The 12,708-nt window shown below is 33.7% G+C and overlaps 1 protein-coding gene across 1 annotated transcript; it reads right to left on the bottom strand.

Annotated features, from left to right (window-relative positions):
* Positions 1 to 245: 245 nt before the first annotated feature.
* LOC145091488 (homeobox protein BEL1 homolog) lies at positions 246 to 4,004 on the bottom strand. Its single transcript, XM_079029222.1, has 4 exons — positions 2,645 to 4,004; positions 1,898 to 2,280; positions 1,193 to 1,253; positions 246 to 1,016 (listed from the first exon to the last, which is right to left on the bottom strand). Exons 1-4 carry the CDS (start codon positions 3,404 to 3,406, stop codon positions 426 to 428), a joined length of 1,797 nt encoding a protein of 598 aa, XP_078885348.1. The 5' UTR covers positions 3,407 to 4,004; the 3' UTR covers positions 246 to 425.
* Positions 4,005 to 12,708: the final 8,704 nt, after the last annotated feature.

Below are 12,708 nucleotides of genomic sequence, written 5' to 3'. Positions count from 1 at the left end.
TCCAAACATAAAAACTTTGACATATGAACTATTCTTACAATTTTTTCTTAAAAAAAATAGGTATCAACTTTTCTCATATATTTAATGCAAAGTGAAATAGTTTTATCATTTTTTTTCTTAATATTTAATTGTAAGTTTTGAGTACCCATACATAAATAACTATTTACTAGGGGAATCTGGAAGCCTAAAAGTAACAGAGGAAGCCGTATATTCTTGCATGATCACTGACTTTTGACAGCCAAATATTTTAAGGTAAATGCAAAGTGAAGAATACCCTTTCAATCAACAAAAGTTTGAAACTTTGATGGTAAATTACTTACCTAAACCCCAATCAAGTATAACCTTTACCTAAAATTTAATTACACAGACAATCCCCGTATTCATTTTCCTTTTAAATTTATGTAAAAGAAAATATAAATATTTTCCTAACCAGCCAAATCATGGAGTAGTTGTGCCCCCATCAAATTCCTATAAGGCAAGTTCTGTCCTTGATCACCTTCCAAAAGAGAAGAATATTGTACTGCAGTTTGGCAATCTTCCATATGATCTCTAGGGTAAAGAAGGGACACCCCACCACTGCCGCCGCCGCCGCCACCACCACCACCACCACCACCGGCATGTTGTTGTAACCCTAATGTCAAAGAAACCCCTCCACCACCACTACCACCAGCTCCACCGCTACCACCAAAACTGTGATTGTATGCTGAAAAGTCTAGCTCTACTGCACCGAAAGAATCAGCTGAGACCCTTGCAAAACCCTGGTGGAAGTCATGATCAAGGGTTTTCGTTGTATGGTGGTCGTGGTGGTTGATGATGGAAGAAAGACACTCAGAATCTCTCCGGATGAGCTGATCAACCGTCGGTTTTTGCTCCATTTGTGGGATTCCGGTGTTTTCATCAATGGCTGAGACACCTTCAATGTTTCCGTGATCATTTTCTTTCGTTTCTTCCACGTACATCTCCTCCACCATGGGCTTCCATAATCTAACCCTTGCATTAATGAACCAATTTGATACCTATGCTCAAGTAATTAAAAGCATAGAGTAATTAAAGTGGTTAGAAAACAATATCTTTATAATGTAAGGCAAGTATATATGTTGGTACGTATATGAAATTTTGTAACACTATGTCTTTTTTAATGTAAAAACGTGAATTAATTAAATGTGAAACCAAGAGATCGATATGGACATACTTGGCTTCTTGAAAGACCGGTTTGTCTGGCTAGAATGTGTTTATCGACATCACTAGGGTACCTGCAATTTTTCGGGTAACCAATAGTTGAGTATCATGATCATATATATAGTATATATATAATAAGTTAATATAATTAAATATATGGGGTACAAAGTTTTTCAAATGTAACATGGTACATCTATATGTTTTATTTATATAGCTTTTGAAAATATTTTTTTTATCAGTTAATGCTAGAAAAGAATTAAAAGAAAACTATATTTTGTGGATGAGACTAAAGAAAGGGCACATATATGGTCCCTATAAGAAATTAAAAGATGTATTGGAATATTATCAAATCCACAAGAAAACATAAGAAGAAGGCCCCAAGAGAAGAAATATATAAATAAAAAAATATTTGTGGGATAATATGACAAAAGATTAATATGGGCATCAAAATGGGGATAGATGAAACTAATGATTGAGTAGGAGAGATTGTAATGGAAATACTTTTACTAATTTTTATATTTCAAGCAAAACAAACATAAACATTAAGCCTTCAAGAACATCGATCTGTACGTTGTTGTGACGATCATTCCTCAAGAATTAATTTAATTACTGGGTCCAAATTATGAACTAACCCTACAAAAAACTTGTTAGTTTTGTATTTTTGGATCTTAAAAAAACGAAATTTCTCAAGATCATTGGATCGAGAGAGATGGCTTACGGGTGGAGGAAGTGTTCAAAGAGCCAAGCACGAAGAATGGATACAGATCGCTCAGGCAACCCACGTTGAGGACGCCATGGATGGCTATCCATCATCGTCATCTGTTGAAAAGCCCGTTGTTGCCTCAGTGTTTGATCAAGAAGCCTTAGTCTGGGAGTCTCCCCTCTCGTTGCACCAGGGGCAGAAATGTCTTTTTCTCCCATTGCCTTCTTCGTCACCTTGATCTGACTTACAATTCCATCTCTCAAACACCTAAAATGTCTTGACATTGCCTTTGAAGCCAAAGCTGAATAAACTTTTGCTGCACCATTACCAACCACTGCTTCAAATGAGGAAACCACTGCCTTCATTTGATCACAGTAATTATGGTATTTTCTGTCCACCTGTTTCAAACAATAACGACGAATATAAACCATGTTTTTATTTTTTTTAGCTCATATGTAAATGTATTAATATCATAGATCAATTTTTAAGAAACAAACATTCAACAAGAATAGGGGTTTTGGAATTAAATGAAGCAGCAAACTTGTCACCATGTGGGCATTAATGGAAAGACTAGCAGTCACTCAATTAGTTGAAAATCATATATAAAGATAAGAACTTTCGACTAAAAATGAATCTTTAATCTTTCAGACTAAAGAAAAAAAAAGAAAAGGAAGGATCTTTAAAAGAAGACAAGATCAAATTAAACTACTCCAGTAATTTGTATTATACTGAATTTGGTGATTAAAATGAAGAAATTTATACCTCTTCTAGCATTTGAAGGAGCTTCGATTTTCTTTTTTGCAATTCCAAGAATTCAAGGGAATTTAAAGGTTTATTTTTTGAAGAACTAGCATTAATATTATTCAAATTATCCTGATCTTGCCATTCATGACCGGTTCTTTGAGCCTTTGTCTTTTTTGAATGATCGTTGTGCTTTGTTCCAAGATTGCAGAACTCAGTGAGAAGATCTTGTGCAGGTACCAAGTACCTTGAGCTTCTTATGTTGTACTGTTGAGCACCACCTGAAGCCATGTTGATAATAATATTTTCTGATTTTCTCAAAAACTCATCTTGATTATCTGTCATCATGTCATGTTGCTCATGCATATTCATAGGCTTCCCAAAATACCCCTGGTGATGATGATGCTGATCTTGTGGTGGTTGTCTTACAAGCTCAAATGGTTGAATTCCAATGGTGGAAGGATTGGTCGAAGAGAGAGAAAGAGAAAGACCTTGACTTGGTCTTTCATTTGGTTCACATGGGATCAGAACACATCTCTGGAGAGTTGATTCGTCAAAGTGACAGAAATCTCCGGCGCCGACGCCGGTGGTCATCATGGGTTTGGAAGAAGATGAAGGAGAAGAGGGTTTCCAGAAGAGATCTGAGTTGTGACTCGCTGAGTTGTGTTGCTCAAAGTTAAAGAAGTCGTTAGGGTTACTTGATGCGTTAACATAAGGATCAAACCCTGTGGCAGTTCCCACCATCATATTGCTCCTTCTTATGATCTTCTGTTCTTCAACCATTTCAACTCATCATAAAATCACGACAACGTACGATGAAATAATCTCCAAAAAGATTTAAAAAGAGAATCTTTTTTTTTTTTTTTTTTTTTTAATCTTTATCCAAATTTTCTTGCTTCTTCCTGACTAAAAAAAACCTAAAATATCAAGAACATGAAATAGGGAGCTCAACCGCGGGTGGAGGTGGATAAGGTAGAGACCCTTTATGTATTTATGAAATTTGGTGTTATGTTGAAAAGCAAAACATGTGATCGAAGGGAGATCAGTGGACCTTGAAAGCCAAAACCTAACAAAAAATGATCAGATAGAGCTGATGAACTATCGGGGGCGGAGGTGGAGGCGGAGGCGGTGGCGGTGGTGGTGGTGAGGGCAGAAGGGGAGTGGCTGTGGGGGAGTGGAGACCCTTTATGTATTTATGTAATTTGGTGGTGTGTTGAAAAGCAAAACATGTGAAAGGAGAGTGATGCCATGAAACCCAAAACCTAGGAAAAAGGTAATTAAGCACACAGAGATATACGTGATGAGATATCCCTCTCTGAAATAGTGGTAGAGAAAAGGTGGGGGGGGTGGGGGTAGGGGTGTTTGATGATATGATGGATTGATGATAATGATTACCCCTCATGAAATTAATCACCAATACATAACACATATATACATACAAATAAATAAATATATGTATCTAATATAGTCCAGAAAAGACTTCCTAGAAAATGATAAAATTATCATCCTCGATCTCAATTAAAGAAATCGCGTACACCCAACGGTTAATTTAGCACGTACGATAATTTACTAAATATATAGTATATGATATTATGTATAAACTTTAGATTGTTCATAAACAATTACAGAATTGAAAGAAATTTATGATAATTGTTAAATTAAAGGTGTTATGTTTTTACAACCTAAATTAGTAACTGTTTCGAAAGAGAAGGAGACAATTTATATATAAGTCAAAATATGCAAATTTTTATTATATTTTTCACATAAAATAACAATTAAATCTCCCCCACCTTCTTACAAATTACTTTTTTAAGTTGAATGAGTTAGATTTTAATGTTAAATTAATTGATAAATATTATTTTTGTCTTGAATGAAAATATAATAAACAATGAAAAGTTGTTACCAATAAATCATTTAAAATTATTTTACAAACTACAAATGTGTCTATGTAATAATATAATATATCTCGATATATTATACTAAAGTATATATTGGTCTCTCCATTTCAAACAAATCACCAATGCCTTGCCCTTAGATTATATATCATCTAACAAAATAAAATTTAAAGAAAACCTATAAAATAAAATCATTATTATCACTATCACTATTCACCAATATACGAGTGGCAAGCGTTTTGTAAAGTCAAGAATGGTACGCAAACAAATACACGTTCAATTAAATTGTTAGAATTTATCGAAACCAACACTACATAAAATACAAAAACCTAAAGAAATAAATATATTATAACTTTAAAAAAGAAGTAATTAATGAATATATTAAATTTACAGCTGGTCTTATTATTATTATTTTTTTGTACAAAAGGGTGCAACAGTTTATAAAACATAAATTCAAAGTATACATATAATGAATGACGATGCTATAAGCCGCCATATGACATGCTTACATGAACGCTTGGAACATACTATACATAAAATATACTAGAAAATAAACACAAAGTACAACCTATATATACACACACATGTACGACCCACCCACATGCATCATAAAGATTTGTTTTGTGCACAAATATCGAGAAACATAAGTCAATCAAGAGTTTGAAACCAGTCTTTTTGCAGAGGGAGTTTAATCTGATCATGGTATGGGATGGGTGGGGCTTCAATTTTCTGATCAAAAGATCGAAAAGAAGTACATAAATTTTATATGTCACTCTCTCCCATTTTTAAACCTAAGCTAATTGGTCAAAAATTACATATCATCATTAATTATTAAGAAAAAGATGCACTTAATAATGTTATGATTAGTGCAGGCATTATTGTATGCTTGTAGAATTAAGATGTCATTTAGTTATCCTCTTTTTTAGGCAATTCATAAATAAGCCTAAATATTTTAATATAAAATTAAATTTTAAAGAATATTTGTCTCTCAATAGAAAAACAATATTTAATCATCTTCATAGCATCTCTCTATGCGGTAAAACTTGTACACCAACCTCTCTATGGTACTTTTGAATTTTCACTTTTTGTACATGCCGAAGGGTAAAATGTTTAGGGGTTGGAGTAGGCCGATCTATTATCAATATCCACCCTATTCAAAATGATTGGTACGGTATGCATTTAAAATTGTAAATTAATGATTATATATATATTTTTTTAAAACACAGAATAATTTACAAGTTTTACTGCATAATGTACAAGTGTCGATAGAAACATAGCTTTAAAATGGAGAAATTTGAGTTGCATTGTGAAGAGGGTCATGAATTTGGATGGGTGGTCCTATATTTCCAATTAATTCTAATTAAGACACCTTTAAAGCACTATCCCACACCTATCTCATCTCTCCCTCTAGAAATGGGACCATCATTATTCCGTCCAATTTCTCTTTACTTTGCATCTTTTTGCCAATTTGCTTGCTTGTTTCAGATTGTCTTCGATCAATAAAAGATGTTTGTGTGGTATTAATTTTACAACAACCCTTATGATTTTTACTAGGAATTTATGAATTAAAGAAAGTGAACAATAAATGAATGAAATCGGCGAAAAAAACAAGGCTCAATTGACAAGCATACATTCAATGGTTATTTTAAGTCTACCATTTCTTCTTAAGACCCTAATCTATACCGCGTTTTGATTAATCCAAAAAAAAAACCTTCCCATCTAACCCACATGTAAACCAAGAAAATATCTTTTTTTTTTCTTTTTTTTTTTTTAATATTAAATAGTTCGAAAAACTAATGTCATTTCAACATTTCACTTGACATCGATATATGATTGGTTAACTGGTTCGGTTAAATATTAAACACATATCAATGAACTAACCATTAGCATCGGCCACAACCTCTATGGCTTTGTACACAATCTATCACTACAAACCAAGAACCATAAGTAAGAAGTATGATGTAATAAACGTAAAGGTCTTGTGGATGGACATATAGATAGAACAACATTCAATAAAATTAAAAAGAAATGTTTTTTTGATGTTTAGGTGAGAATGCAAATAAAAGTAAAGTACAGGGGTAAACGTTAAAAATTTCCTTTTGTCCTATAACATTTGCAGTATGGCCCTTGTTCCAATGTAATTGTTAAAAAGTGACCCCTGATTAAAAGTAAGTAGCAGAACTAGGAGGAGGAGGAGACACGAAGGCAAAGTATGTCACGCGCACGACATGTGAGTTTGTCCCCGCATACAAACTTTATTTTTCCCTCAATTAAAAGCAGGTGGTCCAGTTTATGACCCAAACCTTTCTCCGGCGCTTGTCACCAGGAGTGACGCCATAATAATCAATTTTTAGAAGTAAGTTTAAGAGTAAATTACACGAATGGTCCCTATGGTTTAGGGTAATTTGCTCGTTTGGTTCCTAAGTTATTTTTTTAACTCGGAAAATCTTTACTGTTTGTTTTTGTTATGCATTTGGTCCTGATTTTACCTAAAAAGACTAATTTGTCCTTGATTTTTTTAATTTATTTAAATAAACATACCCCCAACCCCATCCCCTCACCTTACCCTACTTACACTATCATTTTTCTTTATTTAAATAGTAGTATTTTTAGGTAAAACAAAGACCAAACGCATAAAAAAACAAATAATAAGGACTAAACGTATAACAAAAATAAACAATAATGATCAAACGCATAGCAAAAACAAATAATATGAACCTCCCGAGTTAAAAATATAAGTTAGGGACAAAACGCGCAAATTACCCAAACCATTGTGACCATTCGTGCAATTTACTCTAAGTTTAAATGTAGGGATATTAATCAAAATGATTATATAAGCCCTCCAGCGTACCGGTAACGAGTCGGTTCGTTGTTTATTTGGCAACGACTATAGTCCGTAAACACCACCCCAATGGTTTGTGATCGACTGTGGTCGTGGTTATTTGTAGTGTCCATAACAAGCTAGGAGCATGGATTGTTGACTTTGTTGACTAGCCGTTCAATGGCTAATTTTTGGGTTTTTTATTTTTTAATATATTTTCACCTATAAATATCACTACATACAATCATATTTTTCACATCATTATTCTCTTCCTCTATTTATATACATACATTTTTATTGTTTTAAAATCCAAAAACCATGAATCTCAATCAAAATACCCCACCAAACCATCGAAACCACAAGCCAGATAACGTTTTCATGTTAGACACAACCCCACCCTAACATGCAAACATGGAATTACCCCAAGGTGGTTTCATGAACTTGCTCCAAGGTGGTCCCCCTATTCCGCAAACGCAACTATTTCAATAATCATATCAAACTTTCACACCCTATACACAACATTTTCCACAACAATTCCAACCCGTTTTCGTATACAAACAACCTTTTCAAACACAGCCATAACCACATTTTTCACCACCGGATTTCGTAGCCGAAACACAAGTAGAACAACCCCAACAAGAAAAGAAGAAAGAAAAAAACCCCTAAAAACACTCAAACCAATCAATGTGAAAATGTGCATTGGATAAAAGATGAAGAAGATAATTTTAACACAAACATGGATTTCAGCTTCCCAAGAACCCTTACTTGAAGATGCTCAAACATCGAATTGTTTTAGGGAAAAAGTTCGAATCATGTTCTATGGTTTGATTGGAAATGAAGGCCGAAATCCTGACAAATTAGTTCCAAGTGGTGCGATTTGAGGCTAAAATGTATCGAATTCGGCCGAATATACAACAGCCTTACCAACCTACATAAAAGTAGGTCAAACGATTTTCATGTATTTAGCATGACCATAGAACAATATGAAAATACAATACCGACCCACAAACTTTTCCCTATCTCAAACCGTGACTAAAGTTGAAGTATCCTCCAAAATGGAAACGTATGACAAAAATGGACTTCTTCTAGTTCGAAGCGTTCGAGAAATGTTGGTGGAAGTTCATAACAACCTGATGGTCAAACACTCATCAACATCAATAATGAGTTGGTGGATCTTGAAGATGAACAATCTCTTTAGTGACCGATAAAAAGAAATAGAGCAAGGAAAATAGCTTCCGGTTCAGGTTCAACAAATCCAGCTTCTAGCATTATCAATCATTTTGGGAAAAAATTTATTATGTCCAACTAAAAGAAAGCAAGATGGCGATGATGACTCGGGTGAAAAAAATGAGAAGCACACAAACATCATTACAAACAAAAACCGATTTGGAGATATTAAAAATGAAAGCTGACGGCCATAAGGGAGAAGATTTGAAGATATTTCTTGCATTGAAAGAATCCATCCGAGCTAGATATATGAATATGAATTAGTTTTTTTTTTCCAAGTTTGAGATTTTTAAGTTTTTTATTTTTTTTTAATTTTTTAATTTTTGTTTTTAATCAATGTATTTGTTTTTATTTTTATGAATGAAAACTAGTTTTAAAAAAAATATCAAAGTTTTTATTTTTTAATCAATGTATTTGTTTTTAATTTTATGAATGAAAAGTAGTTTAAAAAATATATAGGTTCTTATTGTGTTTTTTATTTAATTAAAAAAAGATCATGTGTAGTGGTTGATAGTAGTTGTTAGACAAAACTACACAAATGGTCCCTGTGGTTAGCTGAAAATTGCCACTTTGGTCCAAAAAGGTTTGGAATAGCACCAGAGGTCCAAACTTTTCATTTTGTTGCGAGTTTGGTCCAACTTTCTATAAACTTTTTCATAATGACTATTTTGCCCTTATTTTTTTTTTCTTTTTTAGTTTTTTTATTATTTATATACTTTCTTGATTAAAAGAAAAAATAAAAAAGAAAAATTGCATTTTGTATTTTATTTTTATAATTTTTTATAAGAAAATAAAAAATTGAAATCTCTCTCTCTCTCTCTCTCTCTCTGAAACAATCAAACATTCGAGACAAGAATTTCTCCTTCTTTCTTCTTCATCCCCTGGAAACACACACACAAACACATACAAAAAATTCTTCATTTTCAGGGACGAGATCGGAGACGTGAATCGATTTTGGAGACAAGCATTTCTACGGTAGCTCTAGGGCTTGCTTTAACAAGCGACTCCAGCTCCATCGTGTGCGACTCGAAGGCAACACATCTGAGGAGGAGCTCGTCATCTGATGAGGATATCGGAGATGTGAACCCGAGAACCCCTTAACTCGATCTGAAAGCCCTTCATCAAATCTGATTCCGTGTGTTTGTGTTCATCAGATTTGATTTCATGTGTGTGTGTGTGTGTTCATCAGATTTGATTTCGTGTGTTTGTGTGTGTGAGTTTGTTCATCAGATCTGCTTTCGTGTGTATGTGTGTGTGTTCATCAGATTTGATTTCGTGTGTGTGTTTTTCAGATCTGATTTCGTGCGTGTCTATGTTAATCAAATATAGGGTTCATTAATGTGTTCTTGAATGTAAGTGTGTGTGTTCTTGAACTCTTGATGAAGCTTTAGATTTGGCAATAATTTTTTGGGGGAGAGCTCAAGAACAAACCCAGATGTTGTGTGTGTGTGTGTGTTGTTTTTTCAAGAATGATTTTTAGGTGGAGATAGAGGTGGTGGTAGTGGCGAACCGTGTTGATGGTGGACTGTGGCGATGGCGGACGGTGGTCGAATGGTGGTGATGGCTATGTTCTTGAGTGCTCTTGAATTTATGATGATGTTCTTGGGTGTTTATCAAAACAAACCCAGAGAGAGAGAGAGAGAGATGTTGTATATGAGAGAGATTTCATTTTTATTTTTTTTTATTTTGTTATAAAAAATAGAAAAATAAAATTGAAAATGAAAATTTTCTTTTTTATTTTCTCATAAAAAATTATAAAAATAAAATACAAAATGCAATTTTTCTTTTTTCTTTTTTCTTTTAATCAAGAAAGTATTTAAATAATAAAAAAACTAAAAAAGAAAAAAATAATAATAAGGGCAAAATAGTCATTATGAAAAAGTTTATAGAAAGTTGGACCAAACTTGCAACAAAATGAAAAGTTTGGATCTCTGGTGCTAGTCCAAACCTTTTTGCACCAAAGTGACAATTTTCAGCTAACCACAAGGACCATTTGTGCAGTTTTGTCAAGTTGTTATATCAAGTGTAATGTGGTTGGCAGTGGTGATGAAGCGACACCATCATATTAGGTTATCCACAATACCCACAACTAACCACTATAATGGTTAATGTTACATCATCACTATATTCGATCATTAAAACTATGAGATACCTATCACTAACACTCATTACACATTATCTTTTTAATATATTTTTTTAAAAATACAGTAAAATCATACAATTTTTTTAACTACTTTTTCATTCAATAAAAAAATATTACATTAATTTAAAAAACGACATTACTTTAAAAAAAGCTAGAATAAAAAAACAAACAAACATAAAAATTCAAAACACATGGAAAAAAAATCAATCTCCGTTCGTTTTTGTTGGTACAAATGTTTCGTGACATCTTCTCGAAGATTGAAACACATTTCATTGTTATGAATTTCAACAACTCGTGCTAAAAATTTAGTGGTTATTGGTACAAACTCTTCCATTTACCATTTTGTTTAATTATATCCTTATCCCAGAGTCGTGTAGCGTATTTCATTTGTAATGCCCGGATCCTGGTATGTATTTTAAATCAATTTATTCATTTTTGTATAGGAACTCGACGAGTTATGTAACGCCCGTAGATCCGGGCTAGTCAATTTAGGGATAATAAGGGTCGAAAACGACTTTTTGGCAAAAGATTATTTAGAATAAATAATCTTAACCAAGTTATAGTATATGTCACAAGGTTTCCTTACATATAAAGAACGCCGAAATCCGAGTTATAATGAATAAGTTATGGTCCGTCGAAGTTTTACGGCAAAACCGGCACGACACCGGGAAGCTTAAAAAGTGAATTTACGATAGAAGACTTTTTAGCCTTAGTTATCTAAACCAAAGTCGTAGTGTATGTTAAAACGAGAAAATCCATAAAAAGAACGCCCAAATCTGACTTCGTATGAGGAAGTTATGATTTTTCAAAGTTTCGGCTTAGCAGTGTACAGCCCGAAACTCGAATTTTAGTTTGAGTGGTTTTTGGCTTACGCGACCTAAATGAGAGTTAAAGATCTCATTAATAGGAACTCAACGGTAAAAAGATGGACGAAAACGGAGTTCGTATGAAGGAGTTACGAATTCTTCGCGGTCATTTAACAATCTAAACGCCTCCTACTGTTAAATTTATGATCGGTCGAGAATTAGCCGACGGAGCCAAAATGAAAGTTGTAGATATTATTTTTACCTACGCATGGATATAAAGAATGTCGAAAACGGAGATAGTATGAGATAGATATGGACGAAGCTTAGTCTCTACTCTTCGAGCGCAATAAATTCGATACAGTTTTATAAATCCGAGATAATATGAGAATTAGCCAACGGGGTCTAAATGAAAGTTGTAGTACTCGTAAATACCAACACGTGCATATAAATAAAGTCAGAAACGGAGCTCGTATGCGAAAGATATGGACGAAGCTTAGTCGCTACTCTTCGAGCGCGATAAATACGATACAGTTTTTGTAAATATGAGATAGAAGAAGAATTAGCCGACGATGTCTAAATGAAAGTTGTAGTACTCGTAAATACCAACTCGTGGATATAAATAACATAGAAAACGAAGCTCGTATGCGGAAGATACGGACGAAGCTTAGAGACTACTTTACTATAAAACTCCTATAAATACAAGGGTGGACTCCTCATATTTTCTTCACACCATAAGCCTCTCTTTCTCTCTCTAACTTCTCTCTAGCCTCCCTAAACCCCTCCTAAGTCTAGGGAACCTCCCTAGCACGAGAAGAAAGCCCCGGAGCGCCCGACGACTCCGAGAAGAAAAGCTTTCGGCTCGGAAACGCTGCTCCAGCGAAGCCCGGTTTTTAATAAAAACCCGCTGTAAGTGAGCTACGCTTATACTATATTTAATATAGATTTTATTTAATTATAGTAAAATTATTAGGACCTTAAAATAATTATTTGGGCTATTATTATGAGTTATATTGAGTGTTATTTAACGCTTATATAATAGTAATAATAGCTAGACTATTAATTAGTCGCGGTTAACATTAAAAACTAAACCCTAGTGGTATTGATACTAGGTTTTGTAGAGGAAAATTGTTTTGAGATAACGAAGTGCTGTCTGAGTTCGGAATCACCACCTAATCAGGTGAGTGCATGGTCCC

This window comes from Lactuca serriola, chromosome 3 (genome assembly GCF_051521515.1).
Source record: "Lactuca serriola cultivar US96UC23 chromosome 3, Lser_US96UC23_V15, whole genome shotgun sequence".
Lineage (NCBI taxonomy): Eukaryota > Viridiplantae > Streptophyta > Magnoliopsida > Asterales > Asteraceae > Lactuca > Lactuca serriola.
Note: the sequence above shows the minus strand (reverse complement) of the source record. Positions and strands in the feature narration are given on the sequence as shown.